The following is a 21,057-nucleotide window of genomic DNA, read 5'->3' as shown; positions in this document are numbered from 1 at the left end:
GCAGAGCACTCTGCACAAAGAGAAACCAACAGCGCACATTATGAGACAGTACATTTTTTTAGTTAAAATTCTGAGATTGTTTTCTTTTACTACACAAGAGAACCATGTTCCAAGATCAGCTTCATTAGGAAGTTCTGCTGGGACTTGATATTTTTATTTTCTGACAAAGGAAAACGTATTTCTCTGAGAAGAGCTCAATCTTTTCACAGATAAAATGAGTAAATATACAATCAGTCCCTCTAGTTTTAATTTGCATTTTATGATTACAACTAGATTGGAATTTTATACATTGCACAATCATTCGGAAACAGTATTTCTTGTAATTTCTAAATAAAACCAAAACCACTCATAGCTTTTCCTGTTACTACTGATACTAATGTACGTTAACATGAATAGAAAAATACAGCCCCTTAACACTTGTGTAACTGCCAAATACAGACTCTCATTGCAGTATTTCAAACAAAATTATTCATCAAAATAGTATGAGGCCTCAGAGCAAATCACAGTTGAGGTAAGAAGGCTGCAAAAGTGGCATAAAGCCGTATTTCCCTTCCTTTAAAATGTACTTTATTGGCAAGACATACAACACAGAACCTTGCTCTTTATAAATAGCATTGATATATTATTACAGAATAATTTACACTGGAAGGGATCTTTAGAGATCATCTTGCCTAACTTATTTAGAACTGAAATAGGACCAAATTCAGAGAAACTTCAGGTCATACAGTGCCCTGTCCACTTACTTCACTGTTGAGTATCCCCAGGGATGGAGAATCCACAGCCTCCCTGGACAGCCTATTGCAGTATTTTTGTATCTTAATCATGAACATGTTTTCTCCATTTCTCCATCTAATCCAGATTTGCTTTGCTGCTGAATGTGTCTATCACCTCTCAACCTTTTGCTGTGCACCTTTGCAAACTGCCATATACAGCAATTAGGTCCCTTGAACTCTTTCCCAGGCTGAGCAAGCCCAGGCCCTTGGCCCCTCTCAAATCTAGAGCCCTTGACCGCCTCAATGGCTAAGGACAAGACTCCCTCCATATCTTTCTTGTATAAGGGGAAGCCCAAAACAAGATAGAGCACTTTGAAATGTAGTTTCACAAATTGTTCATTAGAGGGGACTAATCACTTCCCTCAGTGTCTTGGTTAGGATCTAACTACATGCAGCCCAGAACATAGCTCAAGTTTCTTTCCAACTGGACAGACACAGAATTCATGACGACTTATGCAGTTTTTACACCTTCTGCCTTCTTTTTGTCTGAGTTGCACACACTACCAGACTGCAAACATACATGGTAAAAGATTGATTTAGATGGAAGAGTAAGGGAGGTAAAGTCCAGTTTTGATGGAATAGGTCATTTTAAGATAGGTCAGATTTATATTTGCTATTGAAAAATGTAACCCTAGTGAAAACTGTGTACTTCTAATTCTCAACACAGAAACGCAATTGAAAATGAGTTTCTAGACTCTTGTCCCTTACCCACTGAAACTAACAGATGCCAGCTGCACTAATCACGATAATTTATCCTTTCCTGCAAGCTTTTTTTGTCAGGAATTGGAAAAAAAAAATCAGTTTATTTCACAATAGGCCAATAAAAGCAATCAGAGGAAAGTTATCCTTTGGCACAGTGGTACTTTTCATTTGAGTGATGATTTGCAGCCTGACTGAAAACTAATTGAAAAAATGATGAAAGTAACTCTTTTACATCAATAAGTTTAGACCCAGATCCTTAGAGGTAAAATTTTAATGCACATCCTAGTGATTAACATTTAAGAGAAATAAGGAAATGGTTGTTAATCACTCTCCAAAATGCAGTGTTTAGACAGCTATTTTATTGTTGCAGAAAACAAATTCACTCCTTAACATCCCATAATGAGGTGGTCAAGCTGTTCTAAAATATCAGCTGCCTTTATCTGCTACAAAGTATTAACAAAGATTCTCCTGACACAATTTTTGTATCCCTTGAGTTTCAATTTTCAGGCTAACAGAAGATTATTTTTCTCCTCTCATTTCCCTTTAAAGACACATCTCCAGGCCCTCTAGAGCATCCTGCCTGATCTTCTACACTTTATGAATAATCTTAAGAGGCTGATGCATCTTCATTTTTCTTCTTTCTATTACAATAATAATAACAATAATTGTTCAGCACACAAATTCTGTAGTTCAAACTTTATTTTAGTATATTTAGGACTCTATTCGGTAATGAGTATTTTATTCACTTAGAACACTGAAATCATCCTTCAAGTACTTCATATAAATAAGAATTAATTCTTGAAGAGCCTAACAGCACAGCTATTTAAAATCAGAATTTTACTAGACTTTCAACATTAAACAGAAGAACACCACTCTAAAATATGCACAAAATTATGACAGTAGTCTCATGAGTGAAAAACTATACGCAAAATTCACAGAATTAAAGAAGGTTTTCCACACCACCGAAGTCATGAAGACATCTCTGGGATTCCGCCAGTGGAGGAGGTGTACAAAAGTATCAATGAACACGAGCAAGCTGCAGAATCAGTTTCAGCTCTAGCTTTGGGATCTAGCTGTCCCTGATTCAACAGTTGCCTGGGGAATGGCTCTAGCTTTGTATTTATATGCATATGGAAAATCCTAGACACATGAAGCTTCAAAAACAACCACCAAAGTAGCAAGACATCATCCAAGGGAGGGATGGTGGAAAATGCTCCTGAATCTGACTCTGAAAATATGAACATTTCCCAACTTACTAGCACCATACTTGGGCTCTGGACTAGTAGTGAATTCCTCACTTTAAGCACATCAGAATATAGTAATGGAATATATTCAGCTCTAAGTGTAAAATCTTCTATGATGTTCTTCAATAGTAGGTATCTTCAAATGCAGATATAATATCTGCAGGTGGATCTTTTCATGTCCACATGACTTGTATGAAAGTTTTTCCAGTCTACGTAAAGGTAGCCAAGAAGTTAAGGACCTCACCTTATCTATTGCTTTCACTTCCAATACGAATGATATGGACAGATGGAAATGTAACATGAGTTTATTTATAGTGCACCATTTGCACCCTGTAATAGAGACCTACAAATTTTATTACCGTAGAAGCAGGGAATAGATTTGGAAATCTGTATTTCACAGACTCACAGAAACACCAAGGCTTGAAAAGACCCATAAGACCATCCAGTCCAACCATTCATCTATCACCAATAGTTCTCACTAAACCATATCCCTCAACACAAAATCCAAACGTTCCTTGAACACCTCCAGAGTCGGTGACTCCATCACCTCCCTGGGCAGACCATTCCAGTGCCTGACCACTCTCAGAAAAGCAGTATTTCCTAACACCCAGCCTGAATCTCCCCTGGCACAGCTTGAAGCCATTCTCTCTGGTCCTATCACTAATGACACGAGAGAAGAGACCGACCCCCAGCTCACTACAACCTCCCTTCAGGAAGTTATAGAGAGCAATGAGGTCTCCCCTGAGCCTCCTCTTCTCCAGACTGAACATTCCCAGCTCCCTCAGCCACTCCTCGTAAGACTTGTGTTCCAGACCCCTCACCAGCTTTGTTGCCCTCCTTTGAACACGTTCCACGGCCTCAATGTCTTTCTTGCAGTGAGGGGCCCAAAACTGGACACAGAACTCAAGGTGTGGCCTCACCAGAGCTGAGTACAGGGGGACAGTCACTTTCCTGTTCCTGCTGGCAACACCATTTCTGATGCAAGTCAGGATGCCACTGGCCTTCTTGGCCACCTGGGCACACTGCTGGCTCATGTTCAGCCGAGCATCAATCAATACCCCCAGGCCCATTTCCTCTACTCAGTCTTCCAGACACTTTGCCTTGCATACACACACACACACAATGTTGGAAAACAGTTTGGACAGAAAGTTTACCATTCTTCTGATCTATCAGAATATTAATGTATGTACAACTACAAAGCTGTGATGATGCACAGTTTGTAACCAACGGGAAGGGATAGGTAAAACATCCTCAAACCTGGCACTTCAGCCCACAATTGACTGTTAATTGCATAGCCTATAAACCAATATTATTCCTCTACAATTATGTCATTATCAACATCTGCACAAGATCTTCAGCTACTGAAAAATCAATTCGGTAATTAATACTGAAAACAAACTCCTCGTTCTAATTTTGTTTACTTTTTTAACTGATGGACAATCAAACCAGCTTTTAGAATATTGACAAATTAATTCAGTAGAAATAAATTACCTGGAATCTTTTCAGAAGAATACTTTAGGATGACATAAATCATTACCTAAAAGTATCTTCTTCTCTTCTTTCCTTAGAAGTCTTAGTAACTAGTTCGACTATTAGTCTCACTCCTCCAGAGAAATTTGCTCAGCCACCCCTAAAAGTATATTCTCAACCTAGACTCTCAGAACCAAAAGCTGTAGCAAAATTCATTAGCACTGTCACATTTAAAAAAATTAAAATACACATTAAAAAATAAGGTATTGCAATACTTCTTACTAAATAAAAATATATTTTCAGCCACTACAGCTAAAAGCCATGTTTTCAGTAACATATGCTATGAGAAGTTTGCATGGACAGCATGAAAAATCCATGGATATAGTTCAAAATTTAAAGATATTACAGCAGTTGATTTCTTTTAATGGAATTGCTAACTATTTTCCTGCTTTGCACAGCATTCATGTTTTCATAGAAATCTATCTACTCCCACTCCAAGCTTTCCTCAAAATATAATGATGGCAAAGCAGAGTTTCTGAGCAGAGGCCTTCTGGCTTTCTGGCATCTTAGGTAAGGAAAGGTTTCATCTTTCTGTAACACAACAAAACACAATTTATCATGCTTTTCTTCTGTCTGTATTTCCTTTTATGAAGAACCCTTACTTAACCATCAAATTTGAAATACCTTATTTACCCTGAAGTAAGGACAAAGAAATGAAAAAACTGTGAACTTAACTCTGCCATGCCCCTTAGCTACTTACACCTTGGCATATTATATATTCTTATTTTCTCTGAACTTCATTTATAGATGAAGGTTATCTAAAGAAAACATATCCTATTGTGAGCCTGCCTTACATCTACTTCGTTGAAGATCAAGTTCTACAAAGCATCAGTATTCAAAAGCAGATGATTACAATAATCTGCCCCTAATGAAAACATGGAACCAATGCTAACATTTTTTAACAACAAACTTTTTAGAATCTTCTACTTTAATTACACAGAATGTATGCAATCATAGGCAGAAAGTAAAACATATTACATTTGCATGAAAGAAATACCTACAACTCATTTGACAGAAAGATTAACCAGATATGTATCTGAAATGAACAGTCATCATACTATTCATTTAGTTTGTTCATTTTACTGTATAGAATGTGCACTGCTTAGCAGAATTTTAGTTGTTCTGTTTCTTTCTTTAAAGGAAAGCTGCCACTAAAATATTTTCCTTTTAAAATGGTTGTCTTGTTTTGCTTTTTGTTCCACAATTAACCTTTGTGCATGCTACTTTATTACCCTAACCACTCACACAGAAGTACCAGTACACTGTGATCACTTCCAAGCAGAGGTTCAAGTGGGGGCTAATGATGTCTTAAACTTTTACAGAGGAAAAATATGTCAGAGTTAGCGGCTGTGGTCTTGTGACACAATCAGAATGAAATGAACCTAACCAAAATGCCCTCAGAGACTTAGCTTCAATAACATTACATGCTGCTGTGAGAGAAAGGACAATCTAAGGTCACTTACTTTTACCTGGACGGTTTAGAAAATGTCATGTTACATACGTTGCTAGGATATCAGATTTCTTTGCTTTTAAAATGTTTGCTTTGACATTTCAATTTCTTATAATAAATGCAGCTCTCTCTATTGAAAGAAATATGAAATGGAAACAAAACCCCCAAACAGTAAGGGCTTGGTAGCATACCAACAGTTCTGAATTCTAGGTGAACAACTTGAGATGCATTGTAATAAAACAATTTCAGGAAGCATATGTCTTTATAATGCTGAATTTTTCTAAGGGACGTAGACAGCAGTGTTAAAATGATACTTTATACCTAAATTCAAAAATTGGATGCACAAAACAAAATGTTGTCAATCTACTAAAATGGAATTCCTATTGACCTAACAGTGCTAGCTCCCTATGGAGATGAAACAAACTATCAAAGCAGATCACAATAAAATAGTGTGACTTCCAATGACTTTTAAATCCCTGTGGACACATGACTATGCTCATTAAGTAACATGCAAATTTTGGAAGGTAACCACTACTTTTAGATTTCCAATTGAGATAATCTTTGTCATGGCTTTTTACACATCGAACTTCGTCAGCTCACTACTGCAGTAGATACTCCATGTGCTACAAAGCAAGGCTTCTGGGGAGTGAAACCTACAATGTACGGTAAGTTTTGAAAATCCTGGCTAAAACTGACTGTTAATCTCACCTAATAATTAAATGACAGATTTAAGAAAAGAATCAAAGTTTCACTATATTCATGCCTATTTATTAAGTGGTGCCTTCTCTAGATGATCACTAGAGGTGGGAGCAAGTTAACAGAACTGCAGTCTATATTTAGACATCGATTCTTCCATTTCATCAGAGACTATATTAAATGTCACATTCTGTTGCACAGTCAATTAGAGAGGTAAACACACACACAAAAAGAGTTTTCCTGCTGGTTTTGTTACCAGCACAGCATGGGATTGAAAAAAGAGATGGTACCCAGCCAGGAAAACAAGTGAGAGGAAGACTACAATAGTGCTGACTTAACTGTCTTTTCAGCCTTGAGTTAAGATGAAATGCAGATATAAACCAGTCAATTTTACATCGTGTGTAACATTAATGACAACTGTGCTTCTCACGAGTTAGTGGCATGAACACACATTTAAGTAAAGGAGATCTATAAAAGTAGCTGAAGTTTTTGCCTGCCACAGTAATAAGCTATAGTGAGGCAAAAAGTAAGAAACCCAGATAATTTTGAACCAAGTATTTGAGAATATAAAATTTTAAAGCAATTCTCAAGAAGACAGAAATATAATCTACAGACAATTCTTCTTTAGCTCTTTTCAAACAACAAAGCAACTATTTTAATCTTGTAGCTTTTCCGGAGATGCAGCAACTACCAATTATTATTAAAATATACACACCTCTTCTAAAAGATGCTTCAATTAATAAATGATAATTTACAACATAGCAAATAAGTATAAGAAAACAAACAGAATAAATCCTACCAGGCATTTGTGTATTTTAATGTACACCCTTCCTATAACACTGCTTAGTATAGTTACAAGGCAATATTTGTCCATTGTTTCTCTTTCTGTTTTTTTTTACTTTAAGCAAAAAGATAGAATGTCAATATCCTCCCTAAAATAAATCAGACTTTCTATTAGGAGAAGGAGGAAGCAAAAGAGTGTTTTGTAACAGAGAGTCCTAAATTCAGTTTAGAACAGAACTGAATGTAAATTTAACATTGCAAAGTTGTGCACAGGCAAGCCAAATCTTTTGTATTGAGCAATGCTAAATCCGGAAGGCAGGTAATTGACTTTCAGCTGTATAACAACAAATTAACTGTACTGCTACTGAATAGACAAAGTTAGTTTAGTCTTTTTTGTTCTTGTACATGTATTTCTATATTATTTGTTGTATGTTTTCAAAGCTAAGTAAAATCTGATTGCTGACAAAATACTTCCATTAACAAGTTCTTCTTTTCTTTAGGATGACTGAGGAGCTTTTCATAATCCTACAGCAGCAGGACAGAAGCTTCTCAAGAAGTCATTACAAAAACAATGTAAGAAAAGGTATGCAGTAGGGTATCTCCAGCAATCTGGAGTTCACAACATAATTCTCTCTTTCTCTTGTGGTTCATATTTCAACCACTGCCATACATACTCCGTTATTACACCATCAGAACAAGCAACAGAAAGATAAAAAGATTTTATATAAGTAGCAGGGAACACTATTAAAGAATCATTTTTTGTTTATCAACTATCTTAATATTTAAACCAATAACTGTGAGATAAAGTAGCTTAAGTAACCACCATATGTACTATAGCCTATCATCTCTTCTCTATCCCCTGCTGAAATGATTTTATATGGAATAAAGATCATGAGGCTTTCAACTTGAAAAATCAGTGTTTCTCATACCTTTTGTTTGATGATCATGTCGTTGATATCATCAAGATCTCCTACTGTCACTCTCTGAGCTTTAATCTCTCGATCCAGTTGAGAAAGCCAGTCAGTGAGTTCTGCCCATGCCTTATTGAAGTCAGCTAAGGCTGGAACCTCCAAAAGCACAGAAGATGGCATTTCTGGTGTGAAGCTGGTGGTTTCCTTGGTTACCCCGGTTTGTGTATCCACAGCAACAGTTTGACCAGAAGTTACTGAAAAAAAAAATAAAAGATTACTGAATAAATGAATTATCATGTTTATTTCAGAAACAGAATTTATGCATTAGAAAGGGTTATACAGGAATAACCTCGCTGCTTTGCTATTATGTTTACTGGAAATATGAAAATTAAAATTAAATGAATATATGAATTCATTTTTCCTTAGTATTCCTATTATACTATATCTTTAACATTCAGCAATCTCAGCAGATTTGAATTTCATCTTGGGTCTTAGTAACACAAAAAAACGTATCTCAATATAATGAGAACACTCACTCAAGGTCATTGTAGAATCTCTAAACATGACTCATCTTCCAGAATCTAGCAGTGGGGTTGAGTAGGCTGTAGTATCTAGTTTATCACAGCACGACCACGTATCTAGAAACACGTTTCCTCTACGTTCTCCAGCTACCCTGTAGCTATGAATTTGTCTCAGTGACAATCTTCTCACTTTCTGTTATTAGTCAGTATTTCCCATAGGCTCTGTGACTGACTTTCGCTTTCACAAAAAATTCAGCCTTGGACAATTCTCCCACAGTAAAATCATGTGTTATAATGTGAAAATTAGTTAAATTTCTTCCTTCTGTTTGAAGAAAATGGGCACACTTTTGTGCCCTTTCTTGATTTAAAATAGCTGGATTTTAAAGAATCAGTGGATTATTCTGTGCTTGGTTTGAGATGCTAAACCAACTAGAAATGAAGAGTCTGAATACCTACTTCTTGATGTAGTTTCTATCTGAATCAACTATCTAAACAACACAACTACACATGAAAAGCTGAAAAAAAGCAGTGCAGAGTGCCATCTGCATAAAGAGACCATGAGTCTTCTAACACCAAACTGCAAAACGTGGTTATGTTCATGTTTTATGGTTATGAACATGGTTCACCTGTGTTTTTCCAGTCTCTTTACAGAGTAGAGAGAACCAATTTCCTGTTAGATGGTCCTTAAGATGAGGAAAAAAAGAAAACAAACAAAAAAAAGCATTTGCCCATACACAGTAAAGAGGTTTGGGCTTTTTTCCCCCCCCCCCCCCTTTTTTTTTTTTTTTTTCCTTTTATGCCATTCAGCAAAGTACGTCTGAAGTCGAAAACTGGAAGCAGCAGGCAAAGATTCAATAGTTCAGCCATAAAATTAAAATAGTAAATCAGCAGCATCAACCACTCTTGCCAAGAAATTTAGCACATCTTTTTCAATGATAAAAGGTTTGAGTTACTTTACCGAGGAATCATTGATCCTTTTCAGCAAGGCAAAAAGAGAAAGAGCTGTGCACAAGTATCAAAATGATTGTCACTAAAAGCAATGTAAGATGCTCTCAGCATTAAAAATGCTGCGTGATTATAAACAATTTACCAAATCAACTAACATCTGTGTTATTTATCCAGCCTGAATAAAGAGCAATATTATGATAACCAAAGGTGACTCCTGAAAGTGGTGATTTTTAATGGCATATACTGCAATTAAATAAATTTATCCTCCCACTCATATCATTGCTGTATTTCTGAAGTGCAACCTTGTACTTTATCTATTTGTGCTTTAAAGTCACATACCTGTGAAAAACTATGAAATGTACTAACTACTATAAAGAACATTTCTAAGGAAATTCACACAAGCAGATGAGAAAATGCATATGTATGTATTTCCTGACATAGAAAGAGGCTTGTAAAGTGTTCATTCTTTTGTAACACTCCACTGTTTACTATGACAGACTATCTCGTACAGTTATAGAGTGGCAGTTTTTAATACCTAGAAAAACCCGCCACAATCCTAAAGGATGACCTTTCTTTCCAACTTCATTTCTTTTTTTTAGACTTTTGTACAAACTTGTAAAAAATTACTAAATTGTATTCATCAATTGTTTGGGTTTTTTTCCATCTCTGTTGCAATTACTCTAGATATGTTATGCCCCATATTAACACTTCTTACCTAAATGATGTAAATGGAAGCATACATTACAACAAGGTGATCAAGGGATTCACCAAGATGATGAAGGACTGGAGTACCAGTCCTATAAAGAGAGGCCAAGGGAGTTGTGACTGCCCAGCCTGGAGAAGAGGAGGCTCAGGGAAATCTCACCAATTTTTGTAAATCTCTGCATAGAGGGTGCAAAGAGCATGCAAAGAGCATGGAGCCAGGCTCTTTTCAGTGGTGCCCAGAGCCAGGAGAAGAAGCAGTAGGAATAAACTGGAACATGGGGGGTTCCCTCTGAACATCAGGAAGCACTCCTGTGAGGGTGATGGAGTACTGGCACAGCTGCCCATAGAGGTTTTGTCATTTTCTCCTTGGAGATCTTCTGAAGCCACTTAGACATGGTCCTGGGCACACTGCTCTGGGTGTCCACTCTTGAGCAGGTGTTGGGCCAGATGACCTCCAGAGGTCTCTTCCAGCCTCAGCCACACTGGGATTACTCAATGCCTCAAAATGACTCCTGGTGTAGGTAAATTGTTGACAGTACTTATGTATCACTTTGCCCATCTGAGAACCATTCTTTGTCTTCTTGCTCAAAGCTTGCTTCCTGAGGTATTTCTTGTGATAAGATTCTAACTGACTTATTGAGAAGGTAAGTGATGGGTGCTACTGGATGGGAAAATTGGGGAATGATACCATCATGTCCTGTGAAAACAGATTGCAAGTGGGAATCCTTGCTCCCTCTTACCTGCTGGCAAGGCCTGGAAGATGGGAACAAAGGAGTTTCTGCTGAGATCCCAGTGCCAGAATCTGACCGTACAAGGAGAACTGACTCAAACACTTTGGATTTGAGCTGTCACTCCAAAGGCAGCTGACTCAACCACTTTGGGCTTATAAATAAGTTGGTACCATTGAAAAGTTGTTATCATCAACAGAAAAACACCCGATGACCCACCACTACTGAAGATCAGTGACTGAACTACGAATCATGCTGGATCCATGGTGGTGACTATTTCCCTCTTGCTTCCTACAAAGACACCTTCCCTCTATTTCCTATCTTTTCTATCGCCCTTCTCCCCTTCCCCATCTCCCTGATTAAGATCTGTAATAAACTGGTTGGACCAACATTTGAACCACTGCTTCTTAATCTCATGCCAGGTATATAAAAGAGCCTCCTCTCCCTCCTACAAATTGGAGTAAGACAGCCCATTGCTGTTGCCACCAGGCAGGAGGGAGTCCATGCACAGAAAGCGATGTACTGAGCCTGCTGTTCAATATTTGACACGACTGGCTGAGGGTATGGCTTTGAGCTGGGGACTTAGCTCACTGCAAAAGTTCTAGCTCACGGTTAAAAGTCTATATCTTCAGGTTCATGACCCTTCCATTCAGCCCTTGTTCCCTGTTTTGGAGCAGATCAGAGAGGAGATATTTCAGCAGTGAATGGTGATTGGCACTTTTGGCAACAGACATGATATTTCCCGTCCTTCTCCCTATGGCAGCAATACATCATAGCTTTCCTTTGGCTGTCAGCAGATGAAGGAGGACAGAGTTTGGCAACTACTGCTGCAGAGGAGTAGAAAGGGAAAGAAAAGATCACAGCTTCCTCCTAAAACAGCAGATCACAAATGGCTCCAAAAAATGGATGGTCCCGTATTGTTGCAACTTTAGGCCATCAAAGGTAACATTAAAAACAAACCCACATCAAGCAGAAAAGATGAGGAAGGTAGGAACTCTATATTAAGACTTGTAAGATGAGAAATGAAAGAAAGCTACATAATGTTCTTTTAAGACAAGGGGAACTTACAATAGAGTTACTTTTCACATTCAGACAAATAAGAACTATTTAATTGATAGATTTGGTATTATGTTCACTTTGCTAATGTACGCTGAAGCTAGAAAAAGATATCAACATTAAAGAAGTGTTATAATTAGTTACTTATTTGGTAACTGAGTAAATTTTGACTGAGTTGGTACTTAGAGCCTGAAAACTGCAATGGTGTGAAATGACTCCAAACAGTATCAGAGCAAATAAACAAATAAATAAAAATTCTCTTTCCTTTCATTGCTCTACCCAGAAATAAGGTGAGTTCAAAAAGGGCCAAGAAATAATACCTAATATTGTCACATGTAGAGTAAGTACCTCTACAAATACAGTGCATGCAGTTTACCAACACTGCTTTGGTTGTACTCTTTTAATGTTTACAATCAGAAGGCTATTGAATGTTTCATCTTTGTTCTGTGGATGAAGAAAATGGCACAGAAGGCTTTAAGCAAGTCTGTCTTTGAAGAATATCATTTATTACCTTCAGGTAATAAGTGTCTTCGTGCCTTCCTTTCTCTGGACTGGATACTAACAATCTACCTGGACATTACTATACATTCAAGACACAAATTCACAGGATTTTCTCTGTTCTCTCACTCCTGTATGGGATTTCAACTCCACACATCAGTCATGATTTCATGCAACAACTCCGAAACGTCATCTGATTACATCCTCTCCCCACATGAGCTCCATAATACTCAGTAGGTCACACTGATTCAGAAAAAGTCTTGCAATTTTCACCAAGCCATTCCACATCATGGTCAAGACGTGCAATTACTGAAAAACATAGCTGAGTGTTTAATTCAGAACTTTACCAAAGCAGTTAAGTGTTAAAAGCATGCCATGTGTTAATTTCCAGTCTCTACCAAGGGATGGATGCTTAGGTCCAGTTCCATCTGGCTACACGTTCACACAAATGCCTTGTATTTCTACAGTGGCTCCAGAGGCTCTTAGAAAATGAGAACAGTCACTTAGTTTGGCATTTACATAGGTTACATAGATGTTGTCTTATCTCAGAAGAAATTCCTATTCTCACTATTATTTCAGGAAGATCAAAGAAAATCTTTCTAAAGAGCTCTACAGACCCTCTGTAAGTAAACACAGGATGTCAGATAAGACAGCCTGGTATCTCTTAGCTTCTTACATATTTTGGCCTGAGAATACACTGAGTTTGCTAATATATATTCATATATATATACACACATACCTTTCTTCCTTGGAATGGCAGCTATTCCAGAAGAAACTATTCCTAACCTTCTAGTATATGTTTTCACTGCTCTGACTTTGGGTTAATTTTTCTTTTGCTTTTGAGGTACTTATTTTGCCACAAGAAATTTGAAATACTATAGTAAGGCCTGTAATGTACTAACAGAAGGACACTGAGGCACTGACCACTATATCTTACTTAAAAGTTTCAAGAAGCATTATCTAACACTACTGAGTAAGGTAATAAACTGCTCCATTTTGACTTGGCAGGTAACACTTCCGAACTACCAAATTACCTAGAGCAATTACCTTAAGAGTGCAGTTGCACAGTATGTTTCTCTTCTGACATTATCCTCCCCGAGAACAAGAATACCGCTAGAAATAGTACATCTGTCTCTTCCCTTTCTTTTACGGTTGCACAGATATGACATGATTCATCCAACGGAAGAGTATACATAATTGATTACAATTAATAGAGAAATATAAATCAACACTAATGACACAATACATAGCAACAGATCTTATTCTGAAGAAATTTATCCAGAACTGCACTAATGATTTCTGTGACCCAAAGGGGATAAAACAGAATCAAATAATTACTTTCAAATATCCAGGAAACAAATCCTACTGTATCACATTAGAAACATGATCAAGGACTTAATCTTTCAATTTATTTAACAGTTGTGTCAGTTCATTCCTGTGACGCAGTAAACCACAAAACAACAGTCAGAAATAAGGACATTAAATCACACTGGTCTGTAGCTTTACCCATAACTCCTTGTTAGCACCTTCTATTATCTACTGAAGATGGAAACAATGTAGAATGGTAACAGGAGCAAAATAAAGCACAGAACTGAACTACTTAACATGAAGCCCAAAACCAATCTAGCAATACTCCAGGTACTCTGGTGCTCTAGGCACAATAAGTAGATGTGATTTTCAGCTTGCTCTTGAACTTTGAAATACACCGGATGAAAGTTGAGAGAAAAAGAGAGTTGAGCTCTGTGCCTCTTGTAAATAGTCTGCAATGCTAAACATCAAGAACGGAAGTAATAAAAACGTGGCATGAAATTGAAATTGAAATATGAAATGCAGAAATAAAAGCAGAATTAAGTCAACTGCAGGAAAGCAGTTTTTCTAATTTGTTCTGCTTATTTCAGTGACGTGTGTCAAGACAGCATCAGACTGACAGCTTTGAACAAATTAAAATCTATTTAGCTAATTAACAGGAACAGAATGGACAGTATGAAGGACAATACTCCCAAAAATTTCAAAGCACTTCCAACATCCCTTCACAAGGTAAAGTATTTAAATGGAGCTGAATCCATTCACAGTATTCCTAACCATTCTTTTGAATGTATTAATGTTGCAGTTTTAATTACATAGGATAACTATGAGGGCTATAATCCCTCCCATTTTATTATATTGTCCCACAAAGCCATAAGCAGATATTGGTGATATGGTAGTAGAGGTTGAACCTTCCCACCAATATTCCATGACATGTTATTGCCGTGTGACAGATGGCAGCAGAGGTGCACTCTGACACAGTGGGTCTGATGTGGAAGTGCGGATGAACTAAAGGTGTGTCAGTGAACCTCTCCATAAGAAGATGACAAAAACCTACTGACGCTTGCTGAAAAAAAAAAAAAATTTACTGATGCTTGCTGAACGTTGATGGAGACCAAGTAGTGGATGCAGTGAGGCAGCAAGTGGTGCATTTCAGCAGTGGTGACAGCAACATGAACGACAAGCCATGTTACAAATTGCATGCAGATTTTTACAAGCATGACACAAAAGTTCATTGATGGCTAAAATGCATAGTTACTGGCGGCAACCATGTTGAAAGATAGCTTTTTTTTGTAGCTGAGAATTTACACTATTAAATACTGTTATTGTACTCTTTGTATCTGTTGTAGTTTCAGTATAAATATATAGGCATTACTTTCAGAGTGACCAGGTCAAAACTTTTTGACAAAGAAGAAATAACACAGCAGCTGAATGTAGATTTTCAAGCAATTTTCTTCTCTATCCTCAGGATTTATTTCCACAGTTAGGAATATCAAGCGAGGCAGAGGCCAGCCCTAAATCCTTTAGACAATGAGTAATTGTAACACAGACCCACTAAACTCAGATGTGTTTTAATCCTAGGAAAATAGAAAAAGAATACATTTGACATACTCACAGAAAACATATCAATTGATTAGCTGTTTTAACACAACAATATCTCCTTCTCTAGAGGTGGGCCAAACCCCCCAGTTCACTGATTCGGAAGAAACACACCAGGCAGCAACGGCTTTGTGTATTCCACAGAAGGGCTCAGTGCCCTCTTACCAGCACTTCTGATGTGAACCTGATTAGGAAAAACTTGATTCCACAATGACATGAGTTAAAACATATCGTCTGCTAAAGGTGATTCCTTTAATATTTTTTTTCTTATTCTGTGTCATTACAGTCAATTTTCTGCTCAGTTTAAGAACCCACACTCATATTCTTAAACTCCAGGCAGACTTCCCTTAGAGAAGCCTGGGAAGGTGGCTCTGAGGCTGATTTATTCCTTACACTTGTCCCAGTGATAAATGAATAATCTCATCTTTGTCCTTCAAAGTTAAGAAGGCAAAGTTATGAGCACACTGGGCTTTCCCTTGCAATACAAGCCCTTCACACAAGGTGTTTTCTGCCAATGACACCTCTGCAGTGCGAGCTACTGCTACCTGCCAAGTATTTTGGGTCACAAAGGAGTTCTGAAAAATAAGTAATAGAAAAACAGTGGGTAAGACAGTTCAAATTTATGAGAATAGCTAATATCAATGCTCTAAAAAAAATGTAGAACAAAGACAGGATTTTTTCTGCTGGTTGAAACACAGAGTAAAGTTCTCCATATTGATTAAAAAAAAAAAAACACTGCCAATGGAATTCCACCCACTGCTCTAAATGTGCAAAATACTTATCCTTACAGCACTGTATCTCTATGCTAACATTTTGCTAACAAATAGACAAAATAAATAACTTAATAAAAAAATACTCAAGTTTTGAAATGATCCTTTTCCTGTTTGAATAATTAAAAATATGTCTGACTGCCCTAGCCTTGAATATTTTCTCAAAAAAATACTAGGAAAAAAAAATTTGAATATTTCATTGATAAAAGTTTTAGTTTAGGAATGTTGACAGATGACACTCAGTATTTGATTTTATGAAAACCTAGGTAATATTTACATTACCTGCTATTGACATCAATTTATAATATGTGAAAGGAAAGGCTGAGATAGCTGGGACTGCTTAGACCCTAGCTTGGGGGATCCTACCAATGTATGTAAATATTTGAAAGAAGGATGTAAAAAAAGGCTCTTTCAGTGATTTCCAGTGACAGGGCAAGAAGTACAAACCGAAAGGAGAATCTACCTGAATATTAGAAAACACAATTTCACTGTGTAAGTGACTGAGCGCTTGCACACGCTGCCCAGAGAGACAATGGATTCTCTCTCCTTGGAGATCATCAAAAGTCGCCAGGAGATGGACCTGCTCTGAGCATCCCTGCTTGAGTAAGGAATTTAACCAAGTGATCTCTGGAGGCCTCCAGACCTCCAAACCAAACCATTCTGTACAGCTACATGTTCAGGTTCAGAAAGTCTCTGAGTCAAATAAGAAATACAAGATAACGTTTTGGGAATGGAGCAGCTAAGACTGAAGATAATACATGGAAATAATTGAGGCACAGTGTTTGGAAACATCCAAAAGACTGCTCTATGTGTTGTGGCAAAAGCTTCAAGTCTGCAATATCCTACCCACTGTGACTCAAACAGAGGCCAATTAAAGACTGTAATATATATTTGTGAAACAAGCTATCGCTATTGATTCCTGATCTGCCTGGATCTATAGTTCCATCGAAAACTTTCTTAAAGATAAGCTGATCGGTTTCTTTTTAATAACAGATGTTTTTGTGGCATTTCCAGTGAAACCTTCCTTAGGCAAAATTCAACATCATTGATGGGTCTACTAAAAATTGAAAAGTGAAAGGCTAGGGTATGAACAAGTGTAAGAATTAAAGCAGATAACTGAAACAAAAAACAGGTATCTCTGCAACCTTTCATGCATGGCTCTATGTCAGCTGTGTCACTGATTACACTACCAAGGCTAATTTAACTACTAACGCACATTCTAAAAGTTATGTGAAAACTATATTCTAAAGTTATATTGTTCCACCGTTGGATGCTCATTAAAATACTGAGATTTAAAAACATATCATTCACCCATAAACATAATCTATTCCTTCTACAAACTGTGCATCAAATGTAACTGTTTAATTCCTCAGTAGCTTAAAGGTTACCTGAAGAAATATCTGCATTACCACCAATACTTCCACTACAGTAAAAATAATCATTTCTTGATACTACCAGCATTTTCATTACAAATACAGAACTTGACTAAAATGTTGAGATACTGAAGCAACATAAATTGGAAGTATGTTAAGAATAATCATTTATTATAACAAAAGAAAAAAAAAAAAAAGAAATGTTTGTTTTTTTTTTTTCCCCAAATAATATTCTTATACCCTAACTGTGATATGAAGTACCCGGAAACTCACAGCTGAGAGAAACAACTGTTTTCTGGTTTGCCTGTGCCCTAAGTTCTCTACTCTCATTATTGATTTGAGTCTTTCCCTTAAGCTCATGTAACATGTTCTCCAAGGCAAAGAAGAAAAACTTACTGAAACAAAAAATTCTGAGATTCAATTAAAAAGAAGAAGTAATAGAATTATTACCTCTTATTACACATATAACTAAAATCCTCTTTTGATTCTTTCAGTTTTTTGTTTGGTAAATTCTTCGTTGTGAAGATTTCATGTTTGACCAGAATGGTTCTTGAACCTGATTGTATACAGCAGTTTGCACAGAACAAAGTCATACCGCATCTTAAATTATTCATATACACAGGTTGCTCAGAAAATAATGCCTTCCATTTTTTTCTAAAACCACAACCAGTACAAAGAGCACAATAAGACTACCTGATAAAGAAAATTTTCAGCTACAACACACTATTCACACAGTCTCCATCGTGAGCTATGCCTTTTCACCAACAATATTTAAATGCAGGCTTTTGACCACTTGCCCTCATACATTCATTCATGGTGCCCTGCTAAAATAACACGTTAATCTTGTATAAAGAGTTTTATCTCTGACAACAACAGCAACAACAAAAAACAACCAGTTAAGGGCATTTAATGCATATCAATCTTCATGTTTTAGGATTACACGTTCTTTCTTCTTAAGCAAACATGAAATATCTGTATAATCCTTTTCATGAGACTTTCAAACAGAAACCTCAGGAAGTCCGCATACAAAAAAGTCATTTTTGTTGGCAACAGAAACACTGAAAATGTTATACTGCAGTAGCATTTTAGGTCCCACAGAGATTTATGGTACTAGAAATGTAGTATTAATCTCTTCATGTAAAATTAGTCAAAGGAGCTGCTATTTGCCCTGTAAGGACTACTTACATATTTGAGTTTTTAAGATTTAATTTATCCTGTGGGCTCTTTAAAATTTTGAAATAAAGGAAGCGCTGACTAAAATACGCGCAGCCTGGTTTTAGATATTCTGAAGTAAACAATGGAATCAACACAAGGAGTCTCTTTAGTGATATTAAGACACTGTCAATATGCTATTTTATTTTTATTTTACTAATATTATTGCTTAATTCCACCATTATTTATATTCATATTTTAATAGTGAGATATAATTTCTTTTTTTTTTTTTGTATATTTATTTTTATCCCCTGTATGTTTTCAGTAATTCATTCTTTCATTCCCAATTAAGTTTCTCAACATCTAGCAACACACATCACCTTTTCTAGGAAGTCAGACTTTTTTTTGATTGCAGCATTATTTGTACCCCTATATAAACTTTTCTTTTTCCTCCATAGGGTAGGAGTCTTCTTAGTAAGCAGTTTTCGCAGATTTTACAGAAGGTTTTGAAAATGAACACTTTTTACTACAGAAGTCCATCAAGTTCTGTCAGATACTCACATTATAAAAAATATTATGACTAATCTGTCACATATGATTCATGCAACTCTCAGCATTTCTTATGTTGGTAAAAGTAAAAAAATTCCTTCATTCAGTATAGAGCCCTCAATTGGATGTCAATCTGTATGACAACAGTTTACATTTCCAATATAAGACTATTATCTTATCTGAATTTTAGCAGCTAGTTCTTTGATACAAGTTTGCAAGCAGCTCCATGAAAATCACCTCACCTAATTTTGGAAGATCTACAAATTGACTTAACAGGTATAAATTGCTAACCGAGCCAAAAGGAAAGAAAAAAAAAAGTAAAAAAAAAAAAGAAAAAAAAGAAAAGAACATTAGATACAGAGAAAAGAACATTAGATACAGAATACCAAGGATCTGATGGAATTTTAGCTCCCATGCAGCTAAGAAAGCAATCAAAACAGGTATGAAAGTTTGAAATAAACAGTTCAGGTATTAGTTAATAAGAAACCATTACAGTATTCATTCAAAAATTTCCTAATTTACATTTCTTCTTAGAGAGAAAAATCCTGCAGTTCCCAAAAGCTAAAGAATGCCGTGTCTTGACAAAGCAATTCCTTGAATCATTGATAGCACCGTCTCTTCTTTCCTTTTCATCAGAAATGTTAAAATATCTTGCCTAGTATTACTTTGTGGAACACTTATAAATCTATTCTTTCAAAACACACATAATACTTCTCAGGTCAAGCTAGAATATTGCTCTTCCAGCTATTTTGGTTTGACCTTAGGAAAAAAAATGCCTTTGAGAACTTACGTGTCCTCTGACTGATCTACTGTTGAAGTAAACATCAGTACTGCAATGTCTACTTGCTTATCTCCATCACTACTTCTTGCTTCTCTATACTGACACAAATGAAGAAAGCAGTCTGATGTTTCATCGACAAGTTTCATATAAACAAATCTAAAGAATTTTCAAGCTGGAGAAGCACAGAAGATTACCACTAGCCATCTTTTCCTCACTTTAACTTTCCAAAGTTTAAGGAACAAGTCTCGCCTCTTTCATTGTCTCACACCCCTTGAGTACAGCAGAAATGTTAAAAGCAATTAAGAGCTTTGCTTCTCATTCCCTGAAGCTTCTAGTCCGCTCATGACTTGTGATCACACTTTTGCGTACTCCTTGGTTAGTTGGTTGGTTCTCTGTAGAGCACACCCAACTCTGGCAATACCAGTCACCACAGAAACACGAGAGTCAAAAAGCCATTGCATTTATGCATGGGATATGACCAGGGTGGCAATAAACACTACATCTTTCAGAACGAAAAGCCAAGCTTGCTTTCCTCTTCTAAAAAGCATAAGTCAACAAACAACTGCACCTATCACTTTCTATTATTGTAGGAAATTGAAGAGATTCTTCACGTAATGAAATTGTCAATAGACCTAATTACTACATAAATTAAACAGGAAAGAAATATTACTGCTATTTGCAAGTCCATGCTAACTTAATAGTCAACAATAATAGCATTCAGGCGAAAGAGGCAGAGTGAAAAAATGTGCAACCTAAAGCTAGAATCAGAGTTAGACTCAGCCTGAAACAGAGCACACACTAGCATTTAATTATCTATGCTTCATTGGAACTCTACCAAGAAATTCTTTTTCCATATCTTCCTGGATGAACCAGTTCAAATTCTTATTCTATTTGTGGTAAAAAAAAAAAAAAAAAAAAAAAAAAAAAGGAATCCTACAGTCACCATGATTCTGAGAAATGGCCAGGTCTGGATTCAGCAGAAC

The 21,057-nt window shown here is 36.5% G+C and overlaps 1 protein-coding gene across 12 annotated transcripts in view; it reads right to left on the bottom strand.

Moving 5' to 3' along the window:
• Positions 1-21,057, bottom strand: part of DMD (dystrophin) — a 979,751-nt gene that overhangs the window by 312,281 nt on the left and 646,413 nt on the right. For all 12 annotated transcript variants that reach the window (XM_042811110.1, XM_042811098.1, XM_042811099.1 and 9 more), the window contains one exon: positions 8,108-8,343. In XM_042811110.1, coding sequence (XP_042667044.1) covers positions 8,108-8,343 — 236 coding nt within the window. The remainder of the gene's footprint in view (positions 1-8,107; positions 8,344-21,057) is intronic.

This window comes from Centrocercus urophasianus, unplaced genomic scaffold, assembly GCF_019232065.1.
Source record: "Centrocercus urophasianus isolate 14NV4802_14NV808 unplaced genomic scaffold, USGS_Curo_1.0 seq_12, whole genome shotgun sequence".
Classification (NCBI taxonomy): Eukaryota; Metazoa; Chordata; class Aves; order Galliformes; family Phasianidae; genus Centrocercus; species Centrocercus urophasianus.
Note: the sequence above shows the minus strand (reverse complement) of the source record. Positions and strands in the feature narration are given on the sequence as shown.